The sequence below is a fragment of the Macrotis lagotis genome, chromosome 3 (genome assembly GCF_037893015.1).
Source record: "Macrotis lagotis isolate mMagLag1 chromosome 3, bilby.v1.9.chrom.fasta, whole genome shotgun sequence".
NCBI classification, from domain to species: domain Eukaryota; kingdom Metazoa; phylum Chordata; class Mammalia; order Peramelemorphia; family Peramelidae; genus Macrotis; species Macrotis lagotis.
The window spans coordinates 258,149,490-258,168,467 of NC_133660.1; the positions used below are offsets into that span (position 1 = coordinate 258,149,490).

Genomic DNA, 18,978 nt, shown 5'->3' on the forward strand with positions numbered 1-18,978 from the left:
ACACAGACACACATTCACACAGATACACACACATACACACACATTCATATAGACACGCACACAGACACACATTCACACAGATACACACACACATACACACACATTCATATAGACATGCACACAAACATACATTCACACAGATACACACACACACATGCACACATTCATATAGAGACACAGACACACATTCCAACAGAGACTCACACAGAGACACACATACCGACACACACACATTCATATAGAGACACACCCAGACACACATTCATATGGAGACACACACAGACACATTGCAACAGAGACTCATATAGACACGCATTCCCACAGACTCACCCAGAGACTCACACACAGACACACATTCATATAGAGACACACATATAGACACACATTCCAAGAGACTCACAAAGAGACACACACACACAGATACACATTCCAACAGAGACACACACAGACACATTCACACATACACAAAAACACATTCACACACACACACACACACACACACACACACACACACACGCACTCACCCCTCTCCCCTATTCCTTAGGGTTCTTTCCCCTGCCACTCAATTAAAAGTGGAAGCTCCCGACAATCACTCCCAACAGCCCAGCGATCATGACTGTTTGGCTGACGGTGGCCCCCATCCCTGCGGCATTGCACATGTCACGTTGGCAGCAGTGGTAGCGGATACTGGGAAAGGTAAAGACTTCTCCAATCTTCTGGATGTTGCAGTCAGCATACTTCCAACATGAATAGTAATAACTTCCACCTTTAAAAAGAAACAAAGAAAACTAGAGTAACAAAAACAAGCAGTTAAACATTTTAGCTATTGGTTTCCACGGCTCACAGAAGGGGGGAAAAACAGATAAATAATATGAAGATATTAGATATTATACATATATGTGTTTATATATCTTTGTATGTGTGTGTGTGAGAGAGAGAGAGAGAATCATAGATTTAGAGCTAGAAAGGATCTCTTGGACATCATTTAGTTCAACTCTCTTCATTTTACAAATGAGAAAACAAGAATCCCAAGAGTCCTTTTGGTAATATATTACCCAAAGGTCATTTAGAAAAATAAAAGCAAAGTTGGGATTAAAACTCCAAATCCAGTGTACTTTTCACTGTCCTGATCTGTGATTTCATTAGCTTTTGAAAGATTCGAGTGGGGATGGGTAGAATGGAGTTAAGGGTGCTCCCAGAACAGACATTTCCTCTTCCATTTCAGATCAGCAGTTCATCCGTTATCACCAGTTTGCAGAAGAGCTTAGGAGCACTTGAAAGAGCAGATACCTTGCCTATAGCTCAAATGTGCTAGAGGCCTGCCTCCTGCCTCCTGCCTCCATCCCTCACCTTGCTGGGTCTGGCATCAGCCCATCCCCCTAGCCTGCCCAGCTCCCAGGTCAGGGCCGTTCCTCTTTTCATGGAGGGTTTAGGACAGTTCCAAGTCTCCTCTCTCAGTGGTGTACAGAGAGGTAACCTGAAGCAGATAAAGCTCCCCGGCATTTCCAATCACAGTCACCTCCCATGGTTCATGCCACCATCATGATTCTGATTCATGCGATACAACTAATTTTTTAGAGGTAAACTACCATATGAGAGAGAAAACATGAAATGGAGATTTAAATGAGGAAATACATAAGAGAAAGAAATGGGAATCTTGAAAATGAAGTTAATTTGGATATGAAGAGTCAAGAAAATGAGTTAAGACACTAGGATAGACTGGTATGGCTAAGAAACCAGATACACATTTTAAAATGAAAATTTTTCATTGTGTTTATATCCTGAAAACTGTATGTGTCGGGAGGAGAAAGAACATTGGATCTGGAGAGAGGAATAGGAGTTCAAATTTTGCTCACTGGCTGTGTGATCCTGGGCAAGTCATTTAAGCTTTTGGAGCCTCAGTTTCCCTACTTGTAAAATGCAGATAATAATGGTATCCACTCACAGGATCTTTTTGAAGATCAGATTATCTGTATGTTTGTCTACATATACATATATATGTATATATATGACATTTTGAGGATTAAACTTTATATATTAATATATATATATGCCTTGCTAATGTCAGCTATTATGGCATTAAATTTGCTTTTGTTTTATATTTCACTTTTAAAAAAGGAAAAGTGATTTTCTCAGTTGCTTGAAAATAGGGATGGAATCTACAAACTTTTAAGATTCAGATGGATCCTTAGAGGTCACGGTCACCTAACCCACTCTTTTTACAAAGAAAGAAATTGAATCCCAGAGAGGGAAATGACTTACCTTCATCATATTATTTACATACTCCCAGGCTGATTGTGAGAATCAGTTGTGATAATAATTGTAAAATATTCTACAAATCTAAAATTATTATTCTATGATTATTATTGCTATTAAGTATATTTGTATTTGATTCAAATACAAATATACTTAATAGCAATAATAGGCACCACCTAGAAAGCCATTGAATCCAACCTGCACCTGTATCATAGAATTCTTCCCTAATTCTATTTGAAGACTTCTAGTGAGGAGCAGACCTTCTCCAACACTCTGGGCAGTCCTTTCTAGTTCAGGAGAATGTTCCAATGGCAAAAAAGGAGAAATATTAAATGTGTGGTTTTTCAGTCCACCTTGAAATAAAAATTAAATTTAATAATCCAATAAAGGTCCATGGATGCATAAATTAAAAAATAAATTATCTAATCCTAAAGAATGGGTGGGTCAAAGAACATATTATAGAAACAACCAAGAATTTCATTAAAGAGAATGATAACAATGAGTAACAAACCCAAATCTGTGGGTTACAGCCAAAGCATTACTTAAAGGGAAAAATTTTTTTCTCTAAATGCTTACATCAATAAAATAGAGAAAGTATACATCAGTGAATTGGGTATACGACTAAAAAAAAGACTAGAAAAGGAATAAATTTAAAATTGCCAATTAAGCACCAAATTAGAAATCCTGAAAATCAAAGGCGAGATTAATAAAACTGAATAAAAAAAACTGAACCAATCAATAAAACTAGAAGCTAGTTTTATGGAAAAATCCAATAAAATAGATAAAACATTACTTAATTGATTTTTTAAAAAGTCAAATGACCAGTTATCAAAAATGCAAAAGGTGAATGTACCACCAATGATGATGACATTAAAGCAATTATTAGAAGCTATATTCTTCAATTATATGATCATAAACCTGACAATCCAAGTGAAATGGGTGGATATGTATAAAAATATAAATTGCCTGGATTAACAGAGGAGGAATTAGCATAATTAAATAATTCTATTTTTAGAAAAAGAAATTGAACAAGCTATCAACGAGCTACCTAAGAAAAAATCCCATGGACCAATATGGCTAATAGGGAAATGTTTTACATGATTTCACATGCATAATTGATATCATATTCCTTACCTTCTGTGTAGGTGGGGAAGAATTGAAATAAAGAAAATTCTTAACTCAAAATTTTTCAAAAAAATGAATGTCAAAAACAAATAAATAATAAGCTATTTTGTTGCTGTTTTTTAAAAAGAACAGTGGGCCATTCACTGGGCCAAGAGTAAGAAAACTTCAATTCAGATCCTGGTTCTACTACTAACCTTATATACTAGACTTTTTGAACCTCAGTTTGCTTGTAAAATGAGAATAATGATAGCTATAATATCTACTTCTCAAGGCTCAAATGAGACCATTCAAAAGTGTAAAGTACTTTGCAACTAGAAATCACCAGGGCAAACTCGATATATTATTATTGATTGTTTTCAAATTTGCACTAGGTCTGGATATAGGTTTCCTTCCTAACCTATCCTGTTTCCTCAGTGTGAGTATCTGAGAATATTACTGACAAACAAGCATCCAGGAAGCATCCCTTTGTAATGACCATTAAAACTTGAGCATGTTACTATTATAAGAAGAATGGAATAGGAAAACAAAATTATACAAAGAATCCACTGAAGAAACTGTATTTCAACATTCATCCATTTTATAATGATCCTATTAGGCAACTGAGATTATTCTATATTACTGCTCCATTTTGTAGGACTGATCAAGCCACCTTCCTATGTCCTTGAGATCAGTTTTCCCTTCGGAGTTAAAGTTATAATTAAGGGGGGAAAAAACTTATCTACTACACTCTTATCTTTAAGGCCCACAAGTTGATTTGTTATATTTCCACAAGGTATATCATCCATCCTTGTACAATTAAGAAAGGTCTTATCTCCCTAGGCCCCAAGAAGTCTGTTAACTCTGGTCCATTAACAAGGTCTGCAAGATGCTGATGGATCTCAATCATGTCCCAATCATGGGCTGCAGTGTCCCCACCTAAACAACCGTTTATTCCCCAAACCTGTAGTAAACACTAGCACAATTAGGGGCAGCTAAGTGTCACAGTAGATAGAACACTGACACTGGAGTCAGAAGGATCTGAGTTCAAAGCTGTCCTCAGTTACTTGATAATTACCTAACTTTGTCACCTTGGGCAAGTCATTTAACCCCATTGCCTTGCAAAAAAAAAACCCCCAAAACTAGATAGCACAGTGCATACATAGAGCACTGACCCTGGAATCAGTAGGGCCCAAGTTCAAATCTAGCCTCAGACACTGGATACTTACTAGCTATATGTTGTGGGAAGTTACTTAACCCCACTGACTTGTAAAAACAAAAACCAAAACCAAACAAAAACCAAACTGTATTTAGACTGGTGAGCCCCATCTTGGGATCACTGTTCATTGAGAAAGGCCATTAACCCAATTTTTTGGTTATAGCAACTAACAAATGAATTGATTGTGTTCTGACCATTGTCTCTCAGTTTACTATAATTTTCAAAAGTAACACCACAAATGGCTCAATTTGGCAATGTTGGCACAACTCAGGGTAATAATAATTCATTTGACCCATGACCACAGGGGTAAGATTCCTAAATGGCATGGTAATAGAACTCTGGGCCTGGTCTCAGAAAGACCTAGGCACTTTTGACTGTTATGACCTTGAGCAAGTGACTGTTTGCTACTATCAACACTGCCACTACCGTTGTTATTCCAGTGGGAAGAATGCTATTGAGTAATATGATATTCTATCTTATCCTCCACTATTAGGTCTTCTTCTTCAGGGACTTTTGATTTCATCTCTAACACAATTGGGGAAGGGGGAGAATGACCTGGGGAAGATGAGGACACACAGCTACAAAAGGGAGGAAGGGAGAAATAAAGAGACAAGGAGAAGAGGATGAGGAGACAGATGGAGAAGAAGAGGAAGAGACAGCTGAAAAAAAAGAGGGAGTTAGAGGAGGAGGTTGAACTAGGAGAAAGAAAAGTCAAAAAATAGAGGGAAGAAAGGAGACAAGGCATGGGAAAAGAGAATTAGAGGGGCTAAGGCAAGAGGAAGAGGAAGAAGGGAGACAGGGTAAAGGGAAGAGGAAAAAATGGAGAAGAGGAAGAAATAGGATAGAAGCAAAAGGGGAAGAGAAAGAAGCAGGGAAAGAGGTCAAGAAGACAGGTCTAGGGAAAGGGAGGAAAGCTAGGTGGAAGAATGGGAGATAACCCTTCTTTCATTAGGGACCAGAAAACCTGAGAGTGCCTCCTTTACATTAATGGCACAGACATTAACAACCAAGAAGTACTGAATTCAGGAAACTGATGATATAAACGTTTGATGGAATCACAAGAACTAGTGATCCAAAGGAATCTCAAATGCTGAAGTGGGACTCTAGAAGGGAATAGGCAGTAGGTTTCCAGCACTGGCTGGGAAAGAAGGACAGCACTTCCAAGCTTAACCCTACAAGAAGTCCCCTCTACAAGTTGTACTAAGTTGGTGAGCTATTGTTTTAGCTCTCCATTTTGGTTTCCCAAGTTGATCTCCCAACTGAAGTGCCCCGGGAACACTAGCCAACACAGACCCCAGGTGCCTTATCCTTATTAAGTTGGTCCTCGGGTCCTCAGTAATTGTCAGAATAACTGGGGCAAGACCAGAAGTTTTTAAGTCCTAACCTGTTCCTCCTAATTGAGTTGCCAACAGTACCAAGCCTTGGAAAACATGAATTCCCAGCAAGCTGCAACTCTAGCTCACACCTATGACCAAGAAAGGGATGTTGAAAGCAAGGAAGGGAGAGGTCCTTACCACCATAAGCCTGAAGGCATGCATCTTGATCAGCTCTACAAGTGGCATTCTTGGTACAGGATTTCATAGAAATCTCACACTGTAAGCATTTCAAAGCACCACCTAGAACATATAAGAAAAGACATTAAGGATCTGTTAGATTTGCAAAAATTTAGGGTCATAGAATCATAGATTCAGAGCTAACAAAAAAGGATCTCAGAAACTAAATTTGTAGAAACTGAGGCAAATAAGGGTTAAAAAAACTGTCCCGGCTAGTATGTCTTTGAAGTTAGATCTTCTTGTCCTGGGATAGTGTCTTATCACCAAAATATATCTCTTGATAGAGAGTAACACAAATCCCATCCAAGTCCTGCAGAAGCTTACAGTCTAAGTGACCCAATAATGGGAACACCTTTGCCCAGATTGTCTCACCTTCGATGCCAGGTGTACTGGCATCACAGCCTCTCAGGATTCTGGGTTTCCTTCAAGGTGGAGCTCAGGTGCTGCCACCTACACAAGCCCTTTCCTGATCTAATTAATTGTCAGTCCCTCCTGATATTACTTAGTATGACTTTCTATTTGGTCCTTATCTATATACATATCATATCTCTCTAGCAGAATGCAAACTCCTTGAGAGCAGGGTCCATTTTTAAAAAATTGTTTGTATTTCCAGTGCCTTGTACTAGGAGCTTAATAAATAAATATTTGTGGAAATTGACAGGATAGAGAGATGATCACAAACCCACAATTTCAGAGATGTTGATGATAAGTATATTTGAGGAACAGAGGGCAAGAATTTCAAGATCACAGATTTTGAGTTAGAAAGTACAAGAAAACCCCCCAAAAAACACAGAATCTGAGTGTATATTATGTTCACTTTTCTAAAACTTCTCTTCTATTTTTTCCTTCTTGTATTATGGTATTCTTTCTTTTTCCTTAGTCCTACTACAAATGACTATACAAAATGACTGATATGTAAATGTGTTAAACACAAATCTACACATACAACTTTTACCAGACTGTTTGCCACCAGGGAGAAGAGGGAAGGAAGGGAGGATAGTAGAAAAATGTTCAGCTTATAAATCTGCAAATGGATAAATGTTAAAATACAATCACAGCATGTAAATGGAAAAATAAAATATCAGTTTTTTGAAAAAGGAAAGAAAATACTTCCATTTTAATGCTATACTAATCAAATTACAAAGAGAACTTGAAAAAATAACAAAATTCATTTGGAAAAATACAAGATCTATAACATCAAAGGAAATTATAAAGAGATATAGGGATGAGGGGGAAAGAGCATTTCCAGGTCTATATTAAAAAGCAGCAGTCATCAAAACCATTTGGTATGGTTTAAATAATAGAGAGATGGATCAATGGAATAGACTAGCCAAGGGAGATTCAGAAACAATAGGACTCAATAACCCAATGTTTGATTAAATGGAAAACCTAAATTGCCCAGGGAAAAAAAGCTGACATTTGACAAAACCTACTAGAAAAACTTGAAAGCAGTCTGACAGAAATTATCTTACCTCTTTCACCATATTCCACAATACATTTTAAATGGGTACATAACCTAAATATTAAAGATCAGACTATAAAAAAATTAGAAGAGAAACAGATCATATACCTCTCACAGGTATGGGTAGAAATATTAACCAGACAAGAGATAGAGGCAATTACAAAAGAGAAAACCGATAACTTTGATTACTCAGAACTGAAAAGCTTTTGCATAATTTTTATACATCTAAGACAAGAAGGCAAGTGGGAGAATGGGGGGCAAAGTCTTAGTATCAAACTTTTCTGAAAATGGTTTATAATCTAAGATATATATATATTTACACACTTACATATATAATTACATATATATGTATAGACATATATATGTATATACCATTTTCCAATAGATTAATGGTCAAAGGCTAGGAATTAACAAGTTTTCAAAAGAAATACAAAGTATTCACAACCACATAAAAAAATGTTATATGAGAAACAAATCAAGTCAACCCTTAGGTTTTATCTTATATCCTGCAAACTGAAGAAAATGACACCCCCCAAAATGGCAAGAGTTATTGTTAGTGGGTTGTGGAAAGATAAGCACCGATACAACTACTGGTGGAGCTGTGATATGGTATAACCATTCTTGAAAGCAATTTGGAATTATGCAAATATGGACTGATGCAGAGTAAAGTAAGGAAGTCAAGAAAATTAAGTCAAGGGAAAAAACTACAACAATGCAAATGGAAAGAATGACAGACTCCAAATCAAAAGTATAACAAAATTTTAAAGACTATGGAACTAAAATGGGACTACAATGAAGAGCTATGAGAAGAAATCCCTAACCTGCCACTTCATGGAGCTGGGAGGTCCACACGTTTTACAAATTACACATTTTGGGACTTTTTCATTATATCAATTATACTGATTTTTCCCTTCTTTTCTCTTTCCATGTGATTATTTGTCATTTGAGATAGGTCCCTGGTAGGGGGAGGAGAAGAAGAGATTTTTAATGTAAGAGGCAGAAAATAATAAAAAAAAAATTAAAGAAAGGACTTCCAATCTCATTGTGGTTGTTTTAAGACTCTAATTGAAAACAATAAAAAATATTTGATAACTCATTAAAAAGAAAAAACACAAAGATCTGTTCCATTAGGGAATTGCTCATTTCTTTGTATGTGCTTATGTTTATTTTTTATTGACAATTTTTATTATTACAATCACCTACATTTCCTAATATGTCCCTCCCCTTGCCAGAGAGCCATCCCTTATGAAAAAGAATAGAAACATTTTCTTAAAATTAAGCAGAATGAATAGACTGAAAAGACTTGAAAAGACATTATGTGAATGTTCCACATATATAGTCACAAACACCCACACACATATCCCCTGTATATAAGGAAACATAGTGACCTCTCATATTCTTTTGACCAATGGTATGGAGAAGAGATTGTTAGAATGTGGAGCGCTAGCTCAGTAAGATCTTCCAGTTACCTATAGGGAACCAAGGTCACTCTGATGGTGTAACCAATATCCTATATTACTTTAGAAAACCAGTGTGCCCCTTCTGATCTGTGTGACTTTGTGTGAGTCACTTCCCAAGATCCACTAATCTCAGCTTCCCACTCTGCAAAAACAAGGCAGCCCCGGGAAACCAAGGCTGGAAGAATTTTAATAACTTCTGTGATCACTCAACTGGGAAGTGGTAGACTTAAGATCTGAGTCTAGACCTTCTAAAGTTTCCTATTTGTCTGCAGGGGGACACAGGACAGGATGTGGGAAATTAGATTACATAAAATCATTTGTATAAATGTGAAGAATGAGTAAAATGGGATCCTGGAAAGATAAATGAACTACAGCTGGAAGGAAAATTGGAGGTCATCTGCTCTAACAACCTCATTTTACAGTTGAGGAAACTGAGGCTGAGAGATGTTATGTGGTTTGCCCTAATTCATTGCTGTATTCACTAGATGAATCAGATTAATAAAGGTCACCAGAGTGACCGGGGTTAAGCAACATCTTTGATGGTTTCAAATTGTGTGAGTCGCCATGGGCAATTTATTTTATCTCTGTGAGAGCCATTTTCTTCCTCTCTGAGATAAGAACAGATATCTAAGCCATGTTCTCAATCAAATATATGATTCTATGGTTTTAGCTCATCACATCCTTGAAAGGATCACACCATCTCTCTGGAAAGACCACTGAAAAAGAAACAAACACTCATTTCTCTTTTTCTTTCTCTCTTCTGGAAAGATGTAAACATGTTGGATGTGGCCAACATTAACAAATTCCTCTATCTTTCTGCTGTTACTATCAAAGGTAGAAGGAAGCTAAATTTGGAGACAGATGATTTTGACTTTCTACCTTCTGTTCTTGGAGAAGTTTTTTAACCTCATTGGGGCTTACTTTTGTCACCTATAAAATCAGGGGATTGAACTAAATGACTTCCAAGGGTTCATCTAGGATTCTATGAAATATTCCCTCTTAAGAAAAAAAAAACTTTGGATCCTCTGAATCAACGTATTTAAAAGAGACTTTGGTTTTTGGTGTATTTTATAAAATCAGGTCTCCACATCCCTTGTTGCAAACTCTTAAACTACCTATGTAACTAAAATGTATAGTCATGGATCATGGATTAGGCATCATTAAGTCCAACCCTTTCATTTTACATTTGAGGAAATTGAGCCCCAGAGAGTTAGTGACTTGGCCAAATTCAAACAAGCCCTAAATGACTGAAGGCAATGCCTCAGTCCTACTAGAGTAGCCTTTTCTCTCTTCCTATTCAACTGTAACCCAAGTTTTCTAGATTCTAATCCTACTGCCTTGATATGCACATACACATGTGATATATGTGGACCCAAGGGTTATTGTCTAGACTGGCGCTGTAAACTAGGATGGCACCCTACAGCTTCTTGATCCATTCACTCTGACCCACCTGGACTGCAGTACATCGCCAGGACCAGGAGACCAAGGAAGAGGATGCTCATCCTGCCACTCCCCATCATGTCAATCTCTTCTCAGACCTGAAAAGGGAAAAACACACATTCCAGAATGACTCTCCTGGACTTTAAATATCCATTTGGTATCCAGGATTGTTTTTTTAGAAAACAAACAATACAGGAAGGAGGCAAGATGCTAGCGCACATTTTCTAAACATCTTTCTTGGCTAAATATCTTTTCTCCCTTTCTGATCCCTTCTTCTTGATTACAGGATTGATGATGTTTTTCCTTTGTTCTCAAAGAAAATCATGATACCAGGGAGGTGATGCCATGACAAGCACATGAAGTGGATTGGGGTGGGGGGGGGGGGGTGTGCTGTGCTAAGTCATCAGTCTCAATTTTTCCTCCAGAGCAATCTGAGTCCAGTGACCAGATATGGATCAGGAGGACTGGAGATGGTCCTGGATGTGAGGCATTCCAACTAGTTCAATCTTCTCATTTTATAGGCAAGGAACCTGAGATCCAAGGAAATTAAGTGATATGTCCAAGGTCACACAAATTAGTTAATGTAGAATTTAAACCAGAGCCAGGGCTCTTTCCATGCACTATCTTGCCCCAATCAACATGGAGAAAAATAGTAATTCCATCTGACATTGCAGAGTATTTTACCCACTCAATCTCACTTAAGCCCTAGGAGTTGTTACAGATATCATCAAAATGATTTTACAGCTGAAGAAACTGAAGCACAGAGCAGTAACAGTGACTTGCCCAGCATCATGTACCTAGTAAATATTCTGGGCCAAACCTAATTCAGACCTAGCTCCAGTAATTCAGCCCAAGGCTAGAGTGTAATTAGGGATTTTTTACACTATAAAATGCAATATAAATCAACTTTATGTGCAACAATATTAAAAGGGAAACAATTTTTAATTAAATTCAAATAAAATGTTCCTACTCCCTTTCCTCTTTTAAGTTCACTATAGCAATTAGCAACAATCATCCAGGAAGCTGTCCCAGCAGGGAAATAGGAATTCCTTTAAATCTTTGGTAGCTGTACTTTCCTGGTAGATTGGTCCTTTTGGGTCTAGGGACAAGGAAGTCAAGAAAATAACTCTCCCAAATTCCAAAGACAACTCCCAGTTCCCTTAAAGGGAAACCAGCTCTGTCTAATAAATCAAACTCTGTTAACCACAGATATCATCAGATAAGAAACTGCAAATCAGATTCTTGGACTGTACATCTCTCATTCTTTCTCTCACACCAGTTTCTCTTTGCCTTGGGAATTTGAAACCAAGATAGAAGAAGGAGGCCATGGTCTCAAAGTTCATCTAATTCAACTCCCCATGTTACAGAAAAGGAAGCTCAACTTCGGGTTGACTGGGCTAAATTAACAGCTAATTAGCAGAAGAACCAAAAGAAAAACTTAGTGATTTAAATCACCAGATCTGACACTTAACTAGATTCATATAACTTGTTCCCGAAGACTGAGGAATAAAAGAACAAATGAATGAATTCATTAAGTAATTTTAAAGGCAGGGTTGAAATCACCCTACCTTCACGAAGTCCTAATCCATTTAGGGGAACACAAGCTGTTGGGGTGAACTTGGCCTGGAATGCTTCTCCAGATTCTACATGGATTGGCTGAGGTTGTATGAAAACAGTCAATTAGTTTCCCATAAAAAAAAAGATTCATTTCCCTCCTCCTTAAGAGAGAATGACATCAGCCTCCTCCTATAACTGATTTTGTCAGAGAAAGGTCTCAGGTGCTTTCAAAGGTCTGGAGGTTTTTGAACCTTACATCTTTTCTTAGGATCCTGGTAGTATTTGAGAATAGCAGATTAACAGGACAGATTTGACACAGATTCAAGACTCTACAAAGTCCAACAACACTGACAACAATGCAACTGTTCTATACCTAAAACTCCAGTAAATGGACTTCTAAGAACCCAGTTACTCTTTTGCGAGTAGCTCCCTAAGCTCGAGTCCACTTTCCCCTAAACTTAATTAATAAAATTGTAGTCACAGACCACAGGGGGAAAATGTTTTGTACCAGCTATTCTTACTATTACTACTACTACTATTATTCATATTCCTACTTAATAATATTCTTTTAGAAAAGATAATTAAGTCTGACTAACTGACATAAACCAATACTCAAGGCAGGAAACAGAAAGGCAGGAGGCTCATGAATTTGGGCACTAAAAACACCTCTTCCCTATTCCTCAGAGGTACCCCCTAGACTGATGGGGATCAGCAACTAAGCTGACCACTGGACCTGCCAGTTTGAGTTGAGATGGAATCTCCAGAACATGTGCTTAAGAAGAAATGAGGAAAACTCAAATAACACCTTAAAAAAATTAAAAATTAAAAAAAGAAAAAATGGGGGGAAAAAACGCCAAAACACCATTTATTGTGTTCAAAGCAGGAGCAGCTAGGTGGCTCAGTGTATAGAGCACTGGCCCTGGAATCATCAGGAGGACTTGAGTTCAAATCTGACCTCAGACATTTAATAACTGCCTAGCTGTGTGATCTGGGCAAGTCACTTGGGCAAGTCACCCCATTACCTTATATAAATAAAAAAAAATTTTAAGTATTCAAAGCAATAAAGATACAAATATAAGGGTCCAGCTACTTAAAGAGTTTATATAGAGGAGAGCTCATATATTGGGAAAGTATTTTGGTCTGGGAAATCATAGAGAGAGCAATTGGAACAATAGGTTGGTCCATTAATATGCTCTTTTCAGGGAAATGTAAACTTGAATCAAATCCAGACCTTCTGAATTCAACAAAGAAGGGGTATATAATTTATTCTTCCTAATCTCTGAGAAAAAAAATGTATGATTTCTCTGAATAACTAGTTTGTTTGTCAGGAGGTATACCCTGGCAGAGACAGAACTGAGGATGGGTGGCCCCTGCCCCACCCAGTGTGTCATTTCCCGTGTTCTATTCCCGGCCCCCCCCTCCACTCTCCAAAACTAAAGCCCTCTCTGTTCAATTGAAGTTCAGCCTTTTATTGTTTTAGTCTGGCTGGAAAATTTTGGAAATAAGGTGACAGAGGCAAAGCAAGTTAACCAAAGCCCATAACAGGTCTGAACAAGCTACAGTCCTCAGAGGACCAAGGCTTGGACAAAGGAGGTTAGATCCTGACTGGCCTTTCCTCTTCTGTTCTGGCCTCCCTAATTAGAAGGTGGGACAGTTTTTAAAGATTCCCAAGGGGGAACAAATATCATAATCTTATGTGAGTCATTGTCACCAGTCAGGGAAAAAGCCAGGAAACAGTTTTAAATCAAGAGAAAATCAAAATTGCCCAATATTCTCTCTGTGTCTCTCTCTTCTCTTCTCCTCTTCTCTCCTCTTCCTCTTCTCTTCTCTTCTCTTCTCTTCTCTTCTCTTCTCTTCTCTTCTCTTCTCTTCTCTTCTCTTCTCTCTCTCTCTCTCTCTCTCTCCCCTCTCTCTCTAATGCCTACTACTACCGCATATTTCTGCCATTGACTTTCATGAAGCTGGTGAGAACCAGCCAATTCTCCTCTGGCTAGCTCTCTGAACCCTATTAGCCAGTTCTCTTCCCTCCCCACCAAGGCAGCTCCTTTCAGGTTTTGGCCCCCAGTATGGCTTTAGATAAACAGGGAAAGAGATTTGAACTGAATTCTTGGTTAGAAACTCTTCAGATTTCTCTACTGCCTTTTCAGTCTCTCTATGTTGGAATGGGACATGTTATCCTTTGTCAACTGAATAAATTCCCTTTTCTTTCCATGATCCTGTTAAGGATCCTTGAAGGAGGTTTGGGGCGGGGGGAGAATCATGGTGATTTGAAGCTTGAAGGGAGCTCAGTGATTATCAAGTCCATTACAAAAATTCTTCCAAAAAACTTTTAAAAGAGTCTCAAGACAGTTTTAGCCCACAGAAATCCTGGCTGGTTTCATCAGAAAACTCACCATTCCCAGAAGCAGGCAGCTCATGGGCATTGCTTCAATTGTTAAGAAACTAAACTGACTCATTTTTCACTTGCCCACATTGCTCTCTGTTCTGTCTTCTGGGACCCATCATCTTCAAATATTGGCAGATGACTAGAAGGCTTTTCCTGAGTCTTTTCTTCTCCAAAGTCAACATCCTGCTGCTTCAACCAGCCTTCATATGGGATGGATCCAATGCCTTTCAACATGCTACTTGCCTTCCTCAGGATGCTGTATATGTTCCCTTTTGGTGTTCCCAGAACTAAATGTAATATTCTAAATGTGATCTTACCAGAGGGGAGGACAGCAGGACCTATTCCTGGAAGCTGCCTCTCTGAAGGCAGCCCAAACCTTCATTAGCATAAAAGCATACAAAGACAGTCACTGATTCACTAACACTCCAGATCTTTTTCCAGACAAAATGCCATCTAATTAATTGCATCTCCCCATCTTGTACTTTTACTGATACTTTGACTAGCTTCTAGACAGGGTAATGGCACCTTTTCCCAACCCTTCTTTCCTGGCTTCATCCAGATACTAAGAAAAGTGGGTGACCACTTTTTTTCCTGATATAACCAGTAGGGATTACTATGGCTTAAAGTTGTTTAGCAACTCAAGGGATTTGTTGAGATGACTGTCAAATGTCAAACTTGTACAGCTTGGTCCAACTCACAGGGCCCTCTGCTATCCTATTTCCCAGCTCTGTCTTTGTGGGGGGAAACCAAACAAACCACAAGCTAAAATCTTAAAGGAGTTTTACAGATTAACTGGACTAAACCTGCTATTTTACATTAGAAGAAAATGAGGCCCAAAAAGGAACATAATTTGTCCAAAGTCTCCCAGGTTGCAATTCAGACATAGTTGACCTTCAAAGAATGACTGTTAAAAAGAAATACAATCTTACCAGAAGAAGGAACTTCTGAAGTTTTATCTCCCAATTCAAACTCAACTGGCTTTCAGAGAATGACTGTTAAAAAGAAATATAACTTAGTCAGAGAGAGAAGTTATCCCCTACTCCATATGTGGAGATATATCTCTTCTACAATGTCCCAGGCAGTTACCTCCACTTCTCTGCTAAATCCAAAATAGGGAAGTAGGGACAAGACAGGGAAGATAACTGAACATGGACATGAGTGTATTGATGAATAACAGCCAGGGTGAGAGGAAAAGATGCACAAAGCTATGGCAGCACCACCAAATGTGAAAGGGTCTCATGGTGAGGCATTTTAAAGACACAGCTTTTATATCTCTCCTGATCTATCCCTTCTACTAACTAAAAATCTTTATTTAGTCCTCATATATCAAGAACTCAAGGACTTTTTTTTTATCAATGATCTTTCTAAGGTAGGGGACACCCAGAATAAAATCCATCATTCCAGGTATGCATGAGGATGTTTTGTCCTTCGTTCCCAAAGAAGACATGACATCATGGAGATGATGCCATGACAAGTATATGAATTGGATTTGAGTGAGAGGGTGTTCTGCTAACGACCAGAGATGGTTGGATGGCAGGCAATCAGGGTTAAGTGATTTAAGTGGCAAGTGTCTGAGGTTGGATTCCAACTCCCATCTTGATTCCAAGGTTGGAGCTCTATCCACTACACCACCTAGCTGCCCCCCAGGTTTGCATGCTCAATCAAGGCATAGTCCTAAGGGGAGGTATCTTTACTTCTGGGAGTTCTCTTTCTCCTTCTGCAGCCCAAGACTAAATTAACCATCTCCCTACAAGGGTCTGTTTCCTAACACAGACTATCTGGAAGTGGGAAAAATAGAGGCAGGTGAACCACAGAGAGAATGAGCAAGTCCTCTACTCAGCAGGCACAGGTGACTCTCTCATGACCTCCAGGACAAAGGACAAACTTCTGTGTTTCACCTTTCAAGTCCTTCCAAATAAAGTCCCATATTATTTCTGGACACTGATAAGATTCAACTTTTTCTCTCTCCTTCCTAATTCCAAAACCCTCTCAACTATTCCTGACATAAAATTCCATAGGTTTATTCTGTCTCTTTGATGAAGAGGGCAGTGACTCTGGAGTCAGAGGACCAGAATTCAAATCCTGCCTCCAATTATTTGTGTATAAAGACAACCACAAACACGTGGCCCACGTTGAGGGGGGCGGTAAATGCTGAGGTCACCGGCCATGACCTTGACTTGTCTTCAATGCATCTGAACTGCCTTCCTAGACTTCATACAACTTGTTCTACCTCTAGCTTGAGAATATGATGATGGCAGAGCTGGCCTAGTTCTGCTCAACTGGGGAAGGTTGCCATCCTGTGAATTAAATTAAATTTAAATTTGGAATTAAATTTGGAGTCTGGGGCCTCAATGCAAATCCCTGCTTGGCTACCTTCTTCCAGAATTACCACAGGCTAGTCTCTAGCCTCTGTCAGGGTCAAAACTTAAAAATTAGTCTGCTAATTAAACATTTAACTAATTCACCCCTAAAAAGCTCCTAGATTTCAAATCTTACCCATGGTTACATTGGGAGCACCAGAACAAAGGAGTCTGAGGGTTTTATTGGCCTGCAGGAAGGATGTTCCTGCCCATTTTGAACCTTCAAAATGAAAAGATTGGATTGGATTCTCTCTCTGTCTCTTTTTAAATAATAAATATTTTATTTGTTTTCCAATTACATAGAATGGTAATTTCTTCCAATCATTTTTTTTTTTTTTAGCTTTTTTGTAAGGCAATGGGGTTAAGTGGCTTGTCCAAGGCCACACAACTAGGTAATTATTAGGTGTCTGAGGCTGGATTTGAACTCAGGTACTCTTTACTCCAGGGCTGGTACTCTATCCTCTCTGCCATGTAGTAGCCCCCAAACCATTTTTTTTTTGAGGTTTTGAGTTTTACAATTTTTTCCCCCTCTCCTCCAAAAAAGGCAATCTGGATGTAGTCTTTTCATTTGCATTCATGATAAGCATAGATCAAAACTGAATGTGTTGTAACAGAAGAATTGGATTCAAAAGGAAAAAGAGATAGCAAAGTTACAAAAAAAAAAAGACAACTTTTAAAAAATTGAAGATAATAATCTTTGGTCTTTGTTCAAACTACACAGTTCCTCCTCTGGATGCAGATGGTCTTCTCCATCACAGATCCCCTAAAATTGTCCCTGATCCTTGCACTGATGGAGTAAGTCCACCAGGCTTGATCCTCAACCCCTGTTGTTGTTAAGGTGCAGAAGGTTCTTCTGGTTCTGCTTGGACCAGCTCCACATAACCCATGTCTCAGGGCAACAATTTTGCCTTGAAAGAGATGAACTAGGGTCCGGGTTCTAATCTTCAGCCCTTCAGCTTCCCAAGGCAAGTCCCTTCCCTGCCCCTAGACCTAGCTGCATTAAGGTTTAGGTCAACCTGCTCAAGGTTGCCAAGACCCACCCTAATTCTTCCCGATTTCTGCCAGTTACAAAGCCTTCCTTCCTCCTTCCTGGAGGCTGGCTCCCTCAGGCACTGGGCCTGTGGGGTCCGGAAGCCCTGGGTTGGAATCCAGGCCCTTCCCAGCTCTGTAGTTCAGTACCCAAGGCTCGGGCCTCGGTTTCTGAGTCCGTAAGAATGAGGGGGGGGCAGGCTCTGTTCTTGCCTTCTCAGTGGCTGGGGAGAGGGGAGGAGGGGAGAGAGTTGAGCAGGAAATAAAATGTTATTGAGTTTTGAAATAAATAATAAATGAGAGGCTGAGAGACAGAGAGAGAGAAACAGAGAGAGAGAGAGAGACAGAGAGAGAAACAGAGAGAGAGAGAGAGAGAGAGAGAGACAGAGAGAGAGAGACAGAGAGAGAGAGAGAGAGAGAGAGAGAGAGAGACAGAGAGACAGAGAGAGAGAGAGAGAGAGAGACAGAGAGAGAGAAACAGAGAGAGACAGAGAGAGAGAGAGAGAGAGAGAGAGAGAGAGAGAGAAACAGAGAGAGACAGAGAGAGAGAGAGAGAGAGACAGAGAGACAGAGAGAGAGACAGAGAGAGAGAAGAGAGAGAGAGAGAGACAGAGAGAGAGAGAGAGAGAGAGAGGTCAGAGAGTGAGAGAGAAAGGGACAGAGAGACAGAGAGAGAGACAGAGAGAGAGACAGGGGGCGGCCGGCTCTCCTCCGAGTCCGGCTCGGGGGTCCGGACAGACGCCCCCCCCCCCCACCCCGGGCCCAGTGGCCGGAGGCCGGGGCGGGGCTGCGTTGGCCCTCGCGTCCTCCCGCCCCAGGCCCGCTGCGCCCCGACAGCCCCGCGTCCTCCCGGGGACCAGCTGGCCTCCGGTCACCCCTTCTCGGCGCTTTCTACAGAACAAAGCCCCCCCCCCCCGCGCCCCTCACCTGTCCCGCCCCCGCCCCCACCCTTCCCGCGGGGTGTCTTACGTGGGGGGCGGCGGAGCCCGGGCCAGGGAGCGCGGCCCGCGGGAGCGGCCTTTAAAGAGGGCCCGGGCCCCGCCCCTCCCGGGCCCCGCCCCTCCCGGCCGCGCAGGTGCAGCCTCGGCCCGGCCCCGCCCAGCACACGGGGCGTGGCTCCGGGGCCCCGCCCCCCGCCCCCCCCCGCGGGGCCGA

At 40.1% G+C, this 18,978-nt stretch overlaps 1 protein-coding gene across 1 annotated transcript; it reads right to left on the minus strand.

The window, feature by feature from the left end:
• Positions 1–294: 294 nt before the first annotated feature.
• Positions 295–18,840, minus strand: CD59 (CD59 molecule (CD59 blood group)). Its single transcript, XM_074230449.1, has 5 exons — positions 18,793–18,840; positions 15,364–15,426; positions 10,502–10,589; positions 6,091–6,192; positions 295–766 (listed from the first exon to the last, which is right to left on the minus strand). The coding sequence occupies exons 3-5, from the start codon at positions 10,569–10,571 to the stop codon at positions 567–569; spliced, it is 372 nt and encodes a 123-aa protein (XP_074086550.1). The 5' UTR covers positions 10,572–10,589; positions 15,364–15,426; positions 18,793–18,840; the 3' UTR covers positions 295–566.
• Between the last annotated feature and the right edge of the window lie 138 nt (positions 18,841–18,978).